The sequence below is a fragment of the Mustelus asterias genome, chromosome 24 (assembly GCF_964213995.1).
Source record: "Mustelus asterias chromosome 24, sMusAst1.hap1.1, whole genome shotgun sequence".
In the NCBI taxonomy this organism is placed as follows: domain Eukaryota; kingdom Metazoa; phylum Chordata; class Chondrichthyes; order Carcharhiniformes; family Triakidae; genus Mustelus; species Mustelus asterias.
The window spans coordinates 54271583-54289715 of NC_135824.1; the positions used below are offsets into that span (position 1 = coordinate 54271583).

Here is an 18133-nt window from a genome sequence, read left to right on the forward strand (position 1 = left end):
CTTTAGAAACGGGTTCTTTCGATTGGTCTGCAGGGTGAGGGGTTGTTCGAAATGAGGGGCTGAGTAAGTTGGATCTATATCCTCAAGAGTTTGGAAGAATGAGAGGTGATCTCAGTGAAACATTCACGATTTTGAAGGGGGCTGAACAGAGTGGAGGCTGAGAGGGGGCGGCACGGTAGCACAGGGGTTAGCACTGCTGCTTCACAGCTCCAGGGTCCCAGGTTCGATTCCCGGCTCGGGTCACTGTCTGTGTGGAGTTTGCACATTCTCCCCGTGTCTGCGTGGGTTTCTTCCAGGTGCTCCGGTTTCCTCCCACACTCCAAAGATATGCGGGTTAGGGTGCATTGGCCATGCTAAAATTGCCCCTTAGTGTCCCGGGATGCGTAGGTCAGAGGGATTAGCGGGTAAATATGTGGGGATATGGGGAGAGGGCCTGGGTGGGATTGTGGTCGGTGCAGACTCGATGGGCTGAATGGCCTCTTCCTGCACTGTAAGATTTCTATTCTATTCTATGAGAGGTTGGTTCTCCCCGGCTGGGGAATCTAAAATGCGAGGACACAGTCTCAAGCTAAGGAGGCGGCCATTTTGGATGCAGATGAAGTGAGACTTCTTCACTCAAAGGGTTGTGAATCTTTGGAATTCTCAACCCCAGAGGGCTGTGAATGCCCCATTGTTGAATACATTTAACACCTTTGCTCTGTCACCGTTATTTTATTTAATTATTACGTGAATGCACATGCCGGAGTGTCACATTCACTGTCACGCGGCTGGCGTTCTGTGAGTGACAGTATATCCGTTTACCAATCCACCAGACAGACACATGGAGGACAGCGCGCGGTGTACACTCAAGGAAGCCCCCAGCTCATGTGCAATTATGTCAACTGTATAGGAACCAGAAGGCACGGCATTGACGGGATTCAGGGACTTGTGGGTGCGTGGGAAACTGGAGCCGAGTTCAAATCAACTGCGGGGGGCGGGGTTGTTGGAACAGGTTTGAGGAGCCGTTTGGCCCACCACCTGTTCCTATTGCTAATGTTCTGACATTGTGTGTGTGTGAGCATTTGAGTGACTGTGTGTGTGGGTGTGCTTATGAGTGTGTGTGTATATTTGAGTGAGTGTGTGACTGCATAGTGCATGTGTGAGTGAGCGTGTGTGTGTATTTGAGTGTGTGTGTATTTGAGTGAGTGTGTGACTGTGTTTTGTGTGTGTGTGACTGTTTTGTGTGTGTGTGTGACTGTGTTTTGTGTGTGTGTGTGACTGTTTTGTGTGTGTGACTGTTTTGTGTGTGTGTGTGACTATGTTTTGTGTGTGTGTGACTGTTTTGTGACTGTGTTTTGTGTGTGTGTGACTGTTTTGTGTGTGTGACTGTTTTGTGTGTGTGTGTGACTGTTTTGTGTCTGTGTGACTGTTTTGTGTGTGTGTGACTGTTTTGTGTGTGTGTGTGACTGTGTTTTGTGTGTGTGTGTGTGACTGTGTTTTGTGTGACTGTGTTTTGTGTGTGTGTGACTGTTTTGTGTGTGTGTGACTGTTTTGTGTGTGTGTGTGACTGTGTTTTGTGTGTGTGTGTGTGACTGTGTTTTGTGTGACTGTGACTGTGTTTTGTGTGTGTGTGACTGTTTTGTGTGTGTGTGTGACTGTGTTTTGTGTGTGTGTGACTATGTTTTGTGTGTGTGTGACTGTGACTGTGTTTTGTGTGTGACTGTGTTTTGTGTGTGTGTGTGACTGTGTTTCTTGTGTGTGTGACTGTGTTTTGTGTGTGTATGTGTGTGACTGTGTTTTGTGTGTGTGACTGTGTTTTGTGTGTGTGTGCGTGACTGTGTTTTGTGTGTGTGTGTGACTGTGTTTTGTGTGTGTGTGTGTGACTGTGTTTTGTGTGTGTGACTGTGTTTTGTGTGTGTGTGTGTGTGTGTGACTGTGTTTTGTGTGTGTGTGACTGTTTTGTGTGTGTGTGTGTGTCACTATGTTTTGTGTGTGTGTGTCACTGTGTTTTGTGTGTGTGACTGTGTTTTGTGTGGGTGTGTGACTGTGTTTTGTGTGTGTGACTGTGTTTTGTGTGTGTGTGTGTGTCACTGTGTTTTGTGTGTGACTGTTTTGTGTGTGACTGTTTTGTGTGTGACTGTGTTTTGTGTGTGTGTGACTGTGTTTTGTGTGTGTGTGCGTATGAGTGTGTGTGCGTATGAGTGTGTGTGCGTATGAGTGTGTGTGCGTATGAGTGTGTGTGCGTATGAGCGTGTGTGCGTATGAGTGTGTGTGCGTATGAGTGTGTGTGCGTATGAGTGTGTGTGCGTATGAGTGTGTGTGCGTATGAGTGTGTGCGTATGAGTGTGTGCGTATGAGTGTGTGCGTATGAGCGTGTGTGCGTATGAGCGTGTGTGCGTATGAGTGTGTGTGCGTATGAGTGTGTGCGTATGAGCGTGTGTGCGTATGAGCGTGTGTGCGTATGAGCGTGTGTGCGTATGAGCGTGTGTGCGTATGAGCGTGTGTGCGTATGAGCGTGTGTGCGTATGAGCGTGTGTGCGTATGAGCGTGTGTGCGTATGAGCGTGTGTGCGTATGAGTGTGTGCGTATGAGCGTGTGTGCGTATGAGCGTGTGTGCGTATGAGCGTGTGTGCGTATGAGCGTGTGTGCGTATGAGCGTGTGTGCGTATGAGTGTGTGCGTATGAGCGTGTGTGCGTATGAGCGTGTGTGCGTATGAGTGTGTGTGCGTATGAGTGTGTGTGCGTATGAGTGTGTGCGTATGAGCGTGTGTGCGTATGAGTGTGTGTGCGTATGAGTGTGTGTGCGTATGAGCGTGTGTGCGTATGAGTGTGTGTGCGTATGAGTGTGTGCGTATGAGCGTGTGTGCGTATGAGTGTGTGCGTATGAGTGTGTGCGTATGAGCGTGTGTGCGTATGAGCGTGTGTGCGTATGAGTGTGTGTGCGTATGAGTGTGTGCGTATGAGCGTGTGTGCGTATGAGCGTGTGTGCGTATGAGTGTGTGTGCGTATGAGCGTGTGTGCGTATGAGCGTGTGTGCGTATGAGCGTGTGTGCGTATGAGCGTGTGTGCGTATGAGCGTGTGTGCGTATGAGTGTGTGTGCGTATGAGTGTGTGCGTATGAGCGTGTGTGCGTATGAGTGTGTGTGCGTATGAGTGTGTGTGCGTATGAGCGTGTGTGCGTATGAGCGTGTGTGCGTATGAGCGTGTGTGCGTATGAGCGTGTGTGCGTATGAGTGTGTGTGCGTATGAGCGTGTGTGCGTATGAGTGTGTGTGCGTATGAGCGTGTGTGCGTATGAGCGTGTGTGCGTATGAGTGTGTGTGCGTATGAGCGTGTGTGCGTATGAGCGTGTGTGCGTATGAGCGTGTGTGCGTATGAGCGTGTGTGCGTATGAGTGTGTGTGCGTATGAGCGTGTGTGCGTATGAGCGTGTGTGCGTATGAGTGTGTGCGTATGAGCGTGTGTGCGTATGAGCGTGTGTGCGTATGAGTGTGTGTGCGTATGAGTGTGTGTGCGTATGAGCGTGTGTGCGTATGAGTGTGTGTGCGTATGAGTGTGTGTGCGTATGAGCGTGTGTGCGTATGAGTGTGTGTGCGTATGAGTGTGTGCGTATGAGCGTGTGTGCGTATGAGTGTGTGTGCGTATGAGTGTGTGTGCGTATGAGCGTGTGTGCGTATGAGTGTGTGTGCGTATGAGTGTGTGTGCGTATGAGCGTGTGTGCGTATGAGTGTGTGTGCGTATGAGTGTGTGTGCGTATGAGCGTGTGTGCGTATGAGTGTGTGTGCGTATGAGTGTGTGTGCGTATGAGCGTGTGTGCGTATGAGTGTGTGTGCGTATGAGTGTGTGCGTATGAGCCTGTGTGCGTATGAGTGTGTGTGCGTATGAGTGTGTGTGCGTATGAGCGTGTGTGCGTATGAGTGTGTGTGCGTATGAGTGTGTGCGTATGAGCGTGTGTGCGTATGAGTGTGTGTGCGTATGAGCGTGTGTGCGTATGAGTGTGTGTGCGTATGAGCGTGTGTGCGTATGAGTGTGTGTGCGTATGAGCGTGTGTGCGTATGAGCGTGTGTGCGTATGAGTGTGTGTGCGTATGAGCGTGTGTGCGTATGAGTGTGTGTGCGTAGACATGTAGAACTTACACAGAGTCTTTACATGACTTGGGATGGAACCCCCCCCTCCCCCTCCTCAAAAAGGATCGGTCACTCCAATCGTAGCTGCCTTTCAGCAGGATCGAGCGTGCGATCGTTTGTTTGGTCAAAGAATCTGAATCCAGATGCTAACCGGCCTTGACCAATGCGGAAGCTGCACAGCTGGTTTAGACACCATTCTCGGAGACAGGTTCAGGAATTCAGGCCAAAGGAATTGAGAACATTGCTGGAAATGAAAACTGAAAAATCTCAGCGTCTGTGGAGAGAGAAACAGAGTTAATGTTTGGAGTCCGTGTGACTCTTCTTTAGAGCTGAAGAGAGAAATGTGATGGGTTTTGTATTGTTTAAAGAGAGGATGATAGAGCAAAATAAAAGGTTAGGGATGGGTGAGAGCCAAGGAGAGATTGGACAAGAGATAGAACATAGAAAAACTACAGCACAAACAGGTCCTACGGCCCACAAGTTGTGCCGAACACATCCCTACCTTCTAGACCTACCGATAACCCTCCATCCATGTACTCATCCAGGAGTCTCTTAAAAGATGTCACAGACACAGGACAAAGGGAGCGTTAATGGTCGTGGTAAAGACTAAGGCAGGTGTTAATAGCAGCATAAGGGTAAGATAGCACAATGTGTTAATAGCAGAGCTCCGTCAAAGCAAAATGTGAATGTTGCCTTTGAATGGGGATTTGAGGCTTCCCAGGTCCAAGTGGATGAAGAATCGGACCGGATGCTAACTCTGAACATGTTCACGTCTAACGTGTGAGTTTTGACCTTTGGTTTTTTCCGGGTTCCCTTTTCCAGGCACCACAGAACGGGTATGTCTGATCCAGGGGACGGTGGAAGCGCTGAACGCGGTCCACGACTTCATCGCGGAGAAGGTCCGGGAAATGCCGCAGAATGTGGGCAAGACTGAACCTGTCAACATTCTCCAGCCTCAGACCAACGTGAACCCAGACCGCATCAAGCAAGTGAGTTTCACACTTTTATTTCTGTTCAGACCGGGTTTACGGTCAGAATGCCGCCCTGGCTAAATAGTCCGCGTGGCATCAAAGGAGTATGTGTGTGCGTATGTGTACGTGTGTGTGTATATGTGTACGTGTGTGTGTATATGTGTACGTGTGTGTGTATATGTGTACGTGTGTGTGTACGTGTGTGCGTATGTGTACGTGTGTGCGTATGTGAACGTGTGTATGTATATGTGTACGTGTATGTGTACGTGTGTGCGTGTATGTGTACGTGTGTGCGTGTATGTGTGCGTGTGTGCGTATATGTGTACGTGTGTGCGTGTATGTGTACGTGTGTGCGGATATGTGTACGTGTGTATGTGTACGTGTGTACGTGTATGTGTACGTGTGTGCGGATATGTGTATGTGTGTGCGTGTATGTGTACATGTGTGCGTGTATGTGTACGTGTGTGTGGATATGTGTACGTGTGTGCGGATATGTGTACGTGTGTGCATGTATGTGTACGTGTGCGCGGTTATGTGTACGTGTGTGCGTATATGTGTACGTGTGTGCGGATATGTGTACGTGTGTGCATGTATGTGTACGGGTGTGCGGATATGTGTACGTGTGTGCGTATATGTGTACGTATGTGCGGATATGTGTACGCGTGTGCGTGTATGTGTATGTGTGTGCGTGTATGTGTACGTGTGTGCGGATATGTGTACGTGTGTGCGGATATGTGTACGTGTGTGCGTATATGTGTACGTATGTGCGGATATGTGTACGTGTGTGCGTGTATGTGTACGTGTGTGCGTGTATGTGTACGTGTGTGCGGATATGTGTACATGTGTGCAGATATGTGTACGCGTGTGCGGATATGTGTACGTGTGTGCGTGTATGTGTACGTGTGTGCGGATATGTGTATGTGTGTGCGGATATGTGTACGTGTGTGCATGTATGTGTACGTGCATATGTACATGTGTGCGTGCATGTGTACATGTGTGCGTGTACGTGTACGTGTGTGCGTGTATGTGTACATGTGTGCGGATATGTGTACATGTGTGCGGATATGTGTACGTGTGTTCATGTATGTGTACATGTGTGCGGATATGTGTACGTGTGTGCGTGCGTGTACAGGTGTGTGTCTGTGTATACATGAGTGTGTATGTAGATGTGTGTGTGTGTGTACATGTGTACACGGACGGCAGCACGGTGGCACAGTGGTTAGCACTGCTGCCTCACAGCGCTAGGGACCCGGGTTCAATTCCAGCCTCGGGCCACTGTCTGTGGGGAGTCTGCATGTCCTCCCCATGTCTGCAGGGACTCCCTCCGGGTGCTCCGTTTCCTCCCATACTCCAAAGATGTGTAGGTTAGGTGGATTGGCCATGCTAAATTGTCCCTTGGTGTTAGGGGGACCAGCAGGGTAAATAGATGGGGTTAAGGAGATAGGGCCTGGGCAGGATTGTGGTCGGTGCAGACTCGATGGGCCAAATGGCCTCCCTCTGCACTGTAGGGATTCTATGATTCTGAGTGTATGTGTGTACGAGAGTGTATGTGTGTGTACATGTGTGAATGTGTGTCTGTGTATACATGAATGCATATTTTTGATTTGATTTATTGTCAAGTGCATTAGCATACAGTGAAAAGTATTGTTTTTTGTGCGCTAGACAGACAAGGCATACTGTTCATAGAATACATAGGGGAGAAGGAAAGGAGAGGGTGCAGAATGTAGTGTTACAGCCATAGCTAGGGTGTAGAGAAAGGTCAACTTAATATGAGATAGGTCCATTCAAAACTCTGACGGCAGCAGGGAAGAAGCTGTTCTTGAGTCGGTTGGTACGTGACTTCAGACTTTTGTATCTTTTTTAAAAAAGTTTATCAGTAGTGTCACAAGTAAGGCTTACATTAACACTGCAATGAAGTTACTGTAAAAATCCCCTAGTCGCCACACTCCTGCGCCTGTTCGGGTACACCGAGGGAGAATTTAGCACGGCCAATGCACCCTAACCAGCACGTCTTTCAGACTGTGTGAGGCGATGGTCTAGTGGTATTATCGCTAGACTATTAATCCAGAAACTCAACTAATGTTCTGGGGACTCGGGTTCGAATCCCGCCACGGCAGATGGTGGAATTTGAATTCAATAAAAAATATCTGGAGTTAAGGATCTACTGATGACCATGAAACCATTGTCGGAAAAACCCATCTGGTTCACTAATGTCCTTTAGGGAAGGAAATCTGCCATCCTTACCCGGTCTGGCCTACATGTGACTCCAGAGCCACGGCAATGTGGTTGACTCTTAACTGCCCTCCAAGGGCAACTAGGGATGGGCAATAAATGCTGGCCAGCCAGCGACGCCCATGTCCCACAAATCAGTAAAAGAAACGTTGGTCTAGAATTTGGGCAGAGGATTACTTACTGAGTTTGGTGCCCTTTCGTTAAAGTGGGTGGGTCACTTCTTGAGAGGGCTGGTGGAGAGGAAGATAATTTTTATTCTTTGATGGGACGTGGGTGTCGCCGGCTGGGTCAGTATTTATTGCCCATCCCTAATTGCCCCTTGAACTTAGCGTCTCCCTCGGCCATTTCAGAGGGCAGTTGAGAGTCAACCACAGTCCAAAGATGTGCGGGTTCGGTGGATTGGCCATGCTAAATTGCCCCTTAGTCTTCAAAGATAGAACATAGAACAGTACAGCACAGAACAGGTCCTTCGGCCCACGATGTTGTGCTGAGCTTTATCTGAAACCAAGATCAAGCTATCCCACTCCCTATCATCCTGGTGTGCTCCATGTGCCTATCCAATAACCGCTTAAATGTTCCTAAAGTGTCTGACTCCACTAGCACTGCAGGCAGTCCATTCCACACCCCAACCACTCTCTGCGTAAAGAACCTACCTCTGATATCCTTCCTATATCTCCCACCACGAACCCTATAGTTATGCCCCCTTGTAATAGCTCCATCCACCCGAGGAAATAGTCTTTGAAAGTTCACGCTATCTATCCCCTTCATCATTTTATAAACCTCTATTAAGTCTCCCCTCAGCCTCCTCTGCTCCAGAGAGAACAGCCCCAGCTCCCTCAACCTTTCCTCATAAGACCTACCCTCCAAACCAGGCAGCATCCTGGTAAATCTCCTCTGCACTCTTTCCAGCGCTTCCACATCCTTCTTATAGTGAGGTGACCAGAACTGCACACAATATTCCAAATGTGGTCTCACCAAGGTCCTGTACAGTTGCAGCATATGTGTAGGTTAGGTGGATTGGCCATGCTAAATTGCCACTTAGTGTCCAAAGATGTGCAGTTTCAGGGGATTAGTTAGATTAAATGCCTGGAGTTACAGGGAGAGGACAGAGGGGTTGAGCCTGGGAAAGTCAGTGCGGACCCGATAGACCTCCTTCTGCATTGTAGGGATTTTATGATTCTGTGAAGACAACAACTCCTGATGTGGAGTTGCCGGCGTTGGACTGGGGTGGGCACAGTAAGGAGTCTCACAACACCAGGTTAAAGTCCAACAGGTATTGGGCAGCACGGTAGCACAGTGTTTAGCACTGTTGCTTCACAGCTCCAGGGACCTGGGTTCGATTCCCAGCTTAGGTCACTGTCTGTGTGGAGTTTGCACATTCTCCTCGTGTCTGCGTGGGTTTCCTCCGGGTGCTCCGGTTTCCTCCCACATCCCAAAGATGTGCGGGTTAGGTTGATTGGCCATGATTAAAATTGCCCCTTAGTGTCCCGAGATGCGTAGGTTAGAGGGATTAGCGGGTAAAATATGTAGGGATATGGGGGTAGGGCCTGGGTGGGGCTGTGGTCGGTGCAGACTCGATGGGCCGAATGGCCTCTTTCTGTACTGTAGGGTTTCTATGATTTCTATGAGATATATTTGGTAGCACGAGCTTTCGGAGCGCTGCCCCTTCCTCAACTCCTTGCAGGGTAGGTAAGTATCTCTCTTCCATTCCCGATTAACCAGATTCAGTTGAGGGTAAGTGAGGGATGGATGGAGGACGGAGGGAAAGGAAGAGTGAGGGGGGGAGTGGGAGAGCAAGGGGAGGGAGAGAGAGGGAAGGACATAGAGAAAGAGGGGAGAGAGAAAGAGAGAGATGGGGGGAGAGAGAGAGAGAGCGAAGGAGAGGGAGAGAGAAAGAAATATCTAAAGATGTGCAGGCGAGAGGGATTGGCCATGCTAAATGGCCCCTTAGGGGATTAACATTAAACACATCCGGGGATAGGGCCTGGATGGGATTGCTGTCAGTGCAGACTCGAAGGGCCGAATGGCCTCTTCCTGCGCTATGGGGATTCTCTGACTCTATCAGAGTGAGAGGCAGGGAGAGGGAAAACCTCTCGGGGGTGACCATGAACCTTTAATCAAGGTTCCAGCTGCATCGACGAGATTTATTCTGCTGTCATTCCTTACTCCCTTGTTGCACTTTGTCCCGTCGGAGGTGTCACTTCCTCCGGACTGCCCGCTTTCCGCTCAACCTCTGACCCCGGTCACCCCAGCTGGCAAAGCTGGCTTCCCCGCAGGAAGTGGCCACAATCCTCGCAGGAAGTGGCAGCTTCTCCTGTCAGTGAATGCGAGTTGAGCTTTTCCGGTGAGGTCGGGCCGGCTGGTTTCCCCTCTGAGGAAGCTGCACTCGGGACGCGGAGATGTCCGCAGTGATTGAGCCTCTCAGCTGCTCGGAAGCTGCAAGAATCCATCAGCCGCACCGGTTCCCCCTCGGTGCTTTGATTCACCCACATTAAGGGAGGTTAGAGCCATCTGGATTCCCGCAACTGGGTGAATTTCTGGGGGGGGGGGGTCAAATGGATGGTTTCCTTCCAACAATCGCTCTGGGAAATGAGACCGAGGAAGAGGCCATTGGGGCCAACTGATCCTGTCCCAGCATTTATGCTCGGTACAGAGGAGCAGAAGGAGGCCATTCGGCCAATCAGATCTGGTCCAGCTCTCCCAGTGAGTGGCCAACTTAGTGCCACTCTCCTCCTTTCCCCTCCAAAAACACAGGGTATAGCTTCCTCACCTCTGACCCCCAACGATTTTCACAGTCCCCTCATTGCAGTGTTAATGCCAGCCGACTGACGACACTAATAAATAAACTTTAATTTATTGTGTATGTGGGGCCTGTCAACTTTTAAGACAGCTCAGCTGTCACCTGACTTGAGGGAGCATTGGAAACTGAGAGCGAGTGAGCACTCCAGAGAGTGGGGTCCTTTTCCCGAGAGAATCATCGAGAAGCCATGTTGCAAGGACTGGGGAGCTCTGCTCCAGGGCAGTCTGGAGCTGCAACCCTCCAGTACCAAGTTTCTCCAATCGATAGATATCTTTATTTTCCGGTAAGGTTTGTGATCCCATGACGATGCTGATCTGAGGGGCTGATTCGGCCATTTCAGGGGCGGTAAAGCAAGGCTGGGGATCTGGAATCATGTGTAGGCCCGACCACCATCTCCCCATAGACTACTGCCCCCACCAGCAAGCCAGGCAGACTTTAACCAACTCTTGACGTGGGAGGATAAAAATCTCAGGTTGTCAGTAATAAATACAATGAGGAATATTCCGGAGATACCTCTCTACCCCAGGGAGTGGTGAGAACGTGGTACTCATTCTCACAGGGAGAATCTGAGGTGAACAACTTTATAGAATCCCTCCAGTGCGGAAAGAGGCCATTTGACCCATCGAGCCTGCACCGACAATAGTTCCATCCAGCCCCTATCCCATAACCCCTTGTATTTACCCTGCTAATCTCCCTGACACTAAGGGGCAATTTAGCATGGCCAATCCACCTAACCTGCACATGTTTGGACACTAAGGGGCAATTTAGCATGGCCAATCCACTTAACCTGCACATCTTTGGATACTGTGGGGCAATTTAGCATGGCCAATCCACCTAACCTACACATCTTTGGACACTAAGGGACAATTTAGCATGGCCAATCCACCTAACCTGCACATCTTTGGACACTAAGGGACAATTTAGCATGGCCAATCCACCTAACCTACACATCTTTGGACACTAAGGGACAATTTAGCATGGCCAATCCACCTAACCTGCACATCTTTGGACACTAAGGGGCAATTTAGCATGGCCAATCCACCTAACCTACATAAACATCTTTGGACACTGTGGGGCAATTTAGCATGGCCAATCCACCTAACCTACACATCTTTGGACACTAAGGGACAATTTAGCATGGCCAATCCACCTAACCTGCACATCTTTGGACACTAAGGGACAATTTAACATGGCCAATCCACCTAACCTGCACAACTTTGGACACTAAGGGACAATTTAGCATGGCCAATCCACCTAACCTGCACATCTTTGGACACTAAGGGGCAATTTAACATGGCCAAACCACCTAACCTGCACATCTTTGGACACTAAGGGACAATTTAACATGGCCAATCCACCTAACCTGCACAACCTTGGACACTAAGGGACAATTTAGCATGACCAATCCACCTAACCTGCACATCTTTGGACACTAAGGGACAATTTAGCATGGCCAATCCACCTAACCTGCACAACTTTGGACACTAAGGGACAATTTAGCATGGCCAAACCACCTAACCTGCACATCTTTGGACACTAAGGGACAATTTAGCATGGCCAATCCAACGAACCTACACATCTTTGGACTGTGGGAGGAAACCAGAGCACCCGGAGGGAACCTACGCAGACACGGGGAGAATGTGCAGACGGTGGGTTACGGTGAAGGGAGAGGCGTGGGGTGCTGTGGGGCACTGGAGGCTGGGCAGGCATATCTAGGCCTGGAGGTGACAAAAACACCTGGATGGGCTCGACCCTGAGCTTCCCGTATCCCAATCGGAGGGAGTGCGTCCTCAAACCTGGGGACAGGACTGGGTTCTGAGGAGATTTTCCAAGGAGGCGGATGAGTTTTTAAAGAGGGAATGCCATAGCGCTAGGATCTGGAAGCATGTTGACGTGAAATCCCACTGCGACGGGGCTGGTAACTGAAGCAGCTACGAGAAACCGGGGGAAGATGTGGGAATTATTACATTTGTCTGCAAACCAGTTCACACCGGGTGTTGTGGTGCAGGGTGGGGCGGGATGGGGAACCAGTACAATTGGTGCCTTTACTCCGGAATATTGGGAATTCTTTAATGCGCTCAGGGGATGTGGGCATCTCTGGCTGTCCCAACATTTATTGCCCATCCCTAGTTGCCCGAGGGCAGTTGAGAGTCAACCACATTGCTCTGGAGTCACATGTAGGCCAGACCAGGTAAGGTCAGCAGATTTCCTTCCCTAAAGGGACATTAGTGAACCAGATGGGTTTTTCCGACAATGGTTTCATGGTCATCAGTAGATTCCTAATCTAAAAGTTAAAATTCCAGAGTTTTAAAATTGAATTCAAATTCCACCATCTGCGGGATTCGAACCCGGGTCCCCCAGATCTTGCTCTGGGCCTATGGGTCACTAGTCCAGTGACAATACCAGCAAGACACTGCCTCCCCTCAAAGGTGAGGGAATGTGTTTAGTTTAAGTTTATTTATCAGTGTCGCAAGTAAGGCTTACATTAACACTGCAATGAAGTTACCGTGATAATCCCCGAGTCGCCGCACTCCGGCGCCTGTTCGGGTTGTCTGTCAACCAGTTCACACCGGGTGTTGTGGGACAGTGTGAATTGGGGAGGCCGGAGGAACAAGTAGACATGGTGGCTTTGTGCCACCATTTTGGGAGTAAACCCGGATTAAGGAAAAGACTGGTCTCAGAACCCTCCTATACTCCATATACAAGCGGTGACGTTAGCAGGTGAAAAGATAGGCCAAGGTCGGGGAGGAGGAGGTTTAACTGCGATGATATGGAACCTGTTCTCTTTTGTCGGGTGCCTGTGAGTTCTGCAGTCAGAGCAGAAGGCAGCCAACACAGATCACTGAGCTCACTCAGCAACGCAGGGAGAGAGAGAGAGAGAGAGTCGCCGTTATCTTTTCTTTAAGATCTGCAGTGTGTCGTTACTCTGCTTTCGCCTTGCTTTGAGTTAGTTCCCAACATTGCAGCAACCTGGCTGGAGGATATCGAACGAGCCTTGCGATGGTGAATAATTCCACCAAGCCAGCCCCCCGCCCGCCGCCCCTCTCCCTCTCTCCCTCACACACGCAGTCCGTCGTCCCCCCCCTCCCCCCCAGCACCCCCACCCCGACCCCCACTGCAGATGCTGCATTGTGCACTTCGGAATGATCAATCATGCCCGGGTCACCAGGGTCACTCGCCAGCTATCGATCTAATTAGAGGAGCCCAGGCCAGCAGCTGATGAAAAGAGGCCACAGCGTTCTCTCAGGAAGCCGCAGTAAAAACAGATCCACCATCACCGGGTCCTCTCGTCCAACCACCGATTCAGAGGCCAGACACACCGGCTCTCCAGTTTCCTCATTCCACACCGCACCCCCCCCCCCCCCCCCCCCCATCCCCACCCCGCCCCCCACATTCTCGCGCTAATCATCCCAACAATTGTTTTCTACACTCATAGAATCAGCAGCCTTTCGGCCCATCGAGCCCACGCCGAAAACAATCCCCCACCCAGGCCCTATCCCTGTAACCCTAAATATTTACCCAGCTAGTCCCCCTGACACTAAGGGGCAATTCAGCATGGCCAATCCACCTAACCTGCATATCTTTGGACACTAAGGGGCAATTTAGCATGGCCAATCCACCTAACCTGCATATCTTTGGACACCAAGGGGAAATTTAGCATGGCCAATCCACCGAACCTGCCCATCTTTGGACACTAAGGGGCAATTTAGCATGGCCAATCCACCTAACCTGTACATCTTTGGACACCAAGGGGCAATTTAGCTTGGCCAATCCACCTAACCTGTACATCTTTGGACACCAAGGGGCAATTTAGCTTGGCCAATCCACCTAACCTGCACATCTTTGGACACCAAGGGACAATTTAGCATGGCCAATCCACCTAACCTGTACATCTTTGGACACTAAGGGGAAATTTAGCATGGCCAATCCATCTAACCTGCACATCTTTGGACACCAAGGGGCAATTTAGCTTGGCCAATCCATCTAACCTGCACATCTTTGGACACCAAGGGGCAATTTAGCATGGCCAATCCACCTAACCTGCACATCTTTGGACACCAAGGGGCAATTTAGCTTGGCCAATCCATCTAACCTGCACATCTTTGGACACCAAGGGGCAATTTAGCATGGCCAATCCACCTAACCTGCACATCTTTGGACACTAAGGGGCAATTTAGTTTGGCCAATCCACCTAAACTGAACATCTTTGGACACCAAGGGGCAATTTAGCTTGGCCAATCCACCTAACCTGCACATCTTTGGACACCAAGGGGCAATTTAGCATGGTCAATCCACCTAACCTGCACATCTTTGGACACCAAGGGGCAATTTAGCATGGCCAATCCACCTAACCTGCACATCTTTGGACACCAAGGGGCAATTTAGCATGGCCAATCCACCTGCACATCTTTTGGATCTGTCTGCACTGTAGGGATTCTATGATACTTCAACACTTGTGCTCTGCTCACGCTCCTGGGGATAATTCCCCTGCTCCCGCCAGGCGGCCGGTTGTGTTCCCTCGAGAGCTCGCTCTCACGTGACCACTCGCTGTAGAGATAGCATTCCTCCACACGCTTGACCTGTGCCTTGACAATAGCGGGCAGACTTTGGGGAATCAGGAGGTGAGTTTCCAGCCTCTGCCCAGGTAATTTCACCCAACGTGTGCGTCTTTGAGAGGAGATTGCGAGTGGGATTCCTGACAGATTTCCCCGTCCCCCTTCTCCTTTCTCTTTTACACTCCCCTGCTTCAGCCCAGGTTTAAATGACATGTTTGCATTCTTCCCAACCTCCCTTCTCTGATGTCCGTTCCTCCTCGCTTTCTGTGTTCTGTCCATCCGTGTCTCTTTCAGCTGGAGACTCAGGGGGCAGCCATGGTTGCCAGGCTATCCCAGCAGTCACTGGGACAGTGAAAGTCCTCCATCAGCTCAATAGGGGGCTTTCGTGCCTGCTCTGAATGCTGGGATACCGTCACCTCCATAAAGATACAAGAAATAAATGTTTTAGTCTAACCAGCAGGGTCCCTGGCTTGCGTTACCTCACTGTTCAGTAACATTGAGGGTGGAAGGACAAATTTTTCTGAGAGACTGAGTAGACTGGGATTATACTCTTTGGAATTCAGAAGAATGAGGGGAGATCTTATAGAAACCTATAAGATTATGAAGGGAATAGATAAGATAGAAACAGGAAGGTTGTTTCCACTGGCGGGTGAAACTAGAACTAGGGGGGCATGGCCTCAAAATAAGGGGGAGCAGATTTAGGACTGAGTTGAGGAGGAACTTCTTCACCCAAAGGGTTGTGAATCTGTGGAATTCCCTGCCCAGTGAAGCAGTTGAGGCTACCTCATTGAATGTTTTTAAGGCTAGGATAGTTAGATCTTTGAACAGTAAAGGAATTAAGGGTTATGGTGAGCGGGCGGGTAAGTGGAGCTGAGTCCTCGAAAAGATCAGCCATTATCTTATTGAATGGCGGAGCAGGCCCGAGGGGCCAGATGGCTTACCCCTGCTCCTAGTTCTTATGTTCCTGAACCTATGTTTAAGTTTTTAGGTGTCCAGATCACCAACAACCTGCCCTGGTCCCTCCACGCTGACGTTCTAGTTAAGAAAGCCCGTCAATGCCTCTACTTTCTCGGGAGGCGAAGAAAATTTGGCATGTCCGCTCCGGCTCTCGCCGGGTTTTACAGATGCACCATAGAAAGCATTCTTTCTGGTTGTATCACAGCTTGGTATGGGCTCCTGCTCTGCCCAAGACCGCAAGAAAGGGTTGTGAACGTAGCCCAGCCCATCACTCAAACCAGCCTCCCATCCATTGACTCTGTCTACACTTCCCACTGCCTCGGCAAAGCAGCCAGCATAATTAAGGACCCCACGCACCCCAGACATTCTCTCTTCCACCTTCTTCCTTCGGGAAAAAGATACAAAAGTCTGAGGTCACGTACCAACCGACTCAAGAACAGCTTCTTCCCTGCTGCCGTCAGACTTTTGAATGGACCTACCTCGCATTAAGTTGATCTTTCTCTACACCCTAGCTATGACTGTAACACTACATTCTGCACTCTCTCCTTTCCTTCTCTATGAACGGTATGCTTTGTCTGTATAGCACGCAAGAAACAATACCCTGGTGCTGTGAGGCAGCAGCGCTAACCACTGTGTCACCATGCTGCCTCCAAATCTGGGTCACAGTCACCTCGCTGTGTGCAGATTAGCTGTCGCGCCCCCTAAAGTACTTCAGACACAATTCACTGGCTGTTATTGCGGCACAGCGGGTTAGCACTGCTGCCTCACAGCACCAGGGACCCGGGTTCGATTCCCGGCTCGGGTCACTGTCTGTGTGGAGTTTGCACGTCCTCCCCGTGTCTGCGTGGGTTTCCTCCGGGTGCTCCCGTTTCATCCCACACTCCAAAGATGTGCGGGTTAGATGGATTGGCCGTGCTAAATTGCCCCTTAGTGTCAGTGGGACTAGCAGGGTAAATATGTGGGGTTATGGGGATAGGGCCTGGGTGGGATTATGGTCGGTGCGGACTCGATGGGCTGAATGGCCTCCTTCTTCCATGTATGGATTCGATGAATGTCTGTATCTGGTGACATTGAGGGATAGATGTGGAACCAAGAGACTGGGAGAACCTGCCCGTGCTCCTATCCTGAATGAGTGGACAAGGTCCTGATTTGATGTCACACGTGTAAGCAGGCAACTCCGAGAGTGTCTCATTCTCAGGTGACCACCAGAGTCCCCAAGAACAAGGGGGATGGGATATAAAAGTAGGGGCTGTTTTGCTGCAACAGTACAGGGGACTGGTGGGACACTTGCTTCCATCAGTCGTGGCACAGAGTACAAAAAGTAGGGAGGTAATGTTGGAACTGTACAGGGCATTGGTTAGGCCACAGCTGGACTACTGTGTGCAGTTCTGGTCACCTCACTACAGGAAGGATGTGCTTGCACTCGGGTACAGAGGAGACTTACCAGGATGTTGCCTGGGATGGAGCTTTTGAGCTGTAAGGAGAGACTGGACAGGCTTGGATTGTTTTCTGTAGAGGTGTGTAAGATTATGAGGGGTATGGGTGAATAGGGAGCAGCTGTTCCCCTTGGTTGAGGGGTCACGTGGGGGCAGAGTTTTGGGGCAAGGGGGAGGAGATTCAGAGGGGATTTGATTTTTAAAAATCTTTTTCACTCAGAGGGTGGTGGGAATCTGGAATGCGCTGCCTGGGAAGGTAGTGGAGACTGGAAACCTCACAACCTTTAAAAAATATTTGGATGAGCACTCAAAATATCATAACATTCAAGGATAGGGTGGCACAGAAGGTTAGCACTGCTGCCTCGCAGCGCCAGGGACCTGGGCTCGATTCCCAGTTTGGGTCACTGTATGTGTGGAGTTTGCACGTTCTCCCCGTGTCTGCGTGGGTTTCCTCCGAGTTTCCTCCCACAGTCCAAAGATGTGCGGGTTAGGTGGATTGGCCGTGCTAAATTGCCCCTTTGTGTCAGGGGGACTAGCTAGGGTAAATGCATGGGGTTATGGGGAAAGGGCCTGGATGGGATTGTGGTCGGTGCAGACTCGATGGGCCGAATGGCCTCCTTCTACACTGTAGTATTTTATGAGGTGGCACAAGTGCTGGAAAATGGGATTAACGCAACTTTAGTGGTAGTTATTGTTGGTACAGATGTGATGGGCCTTTTCTTTCCCCTATAACTTGATGGCATCTGTACTACGGTGTGAAGTTTTGCTCTGCTCACCCAAGGAAGCACAGTAAGAAGTCTCACAGCACCAGGTTAAAGTCCAACAGGTTTATTCGGTAGCACGAGCTTTCGGAGTGTCAGGCTCCTTCTTCAGGTGAGTGGAAGGACAGATGTGCGTTGGGGGCAGTTCAGAGAAGGTTTACTGGGCCGATTCCTGGGATGAAGGCGTTTGCTTTTATGTGGGGGGGGTTGAGTGGGTTTGGGCCTGGACGCACTGGAGTTTAGAGGAATGAGAGGTGAAACATATGAGATTGTAAGGGTGGCTGTCGAGAGGGTTTGACTGGCCCTACTCTACCCA

General features: G+C 50.1%; 1 protein-coding gene across 5 annotated transcripts in view; it reads left to right on the plus strand.

Annotated features, from left to right (window-relative positions):
• The window catches only part of LOC144511421 (RNA-binding protein Nova-1-like), a 178717-nt gene that overhangs the window by 116776 nt on the left and 43808 nt on the right, over positions 1 to 18133 (plus strand). For all 5 annotated transcript variants that reach the window (XM_078241760.1, XM_078241759.1, XM_078241761.1 and 2 more), the window contains exon 3: positions 4927 to 5093. In XM_078241760.1, the coding sequence (XP_078097886.1) occupies positions 4927 to 5093 (167 nt within the window). The remainder of the gene's footprint in view (positions 1 to 4926; positions 5094 to 18133) is intronic.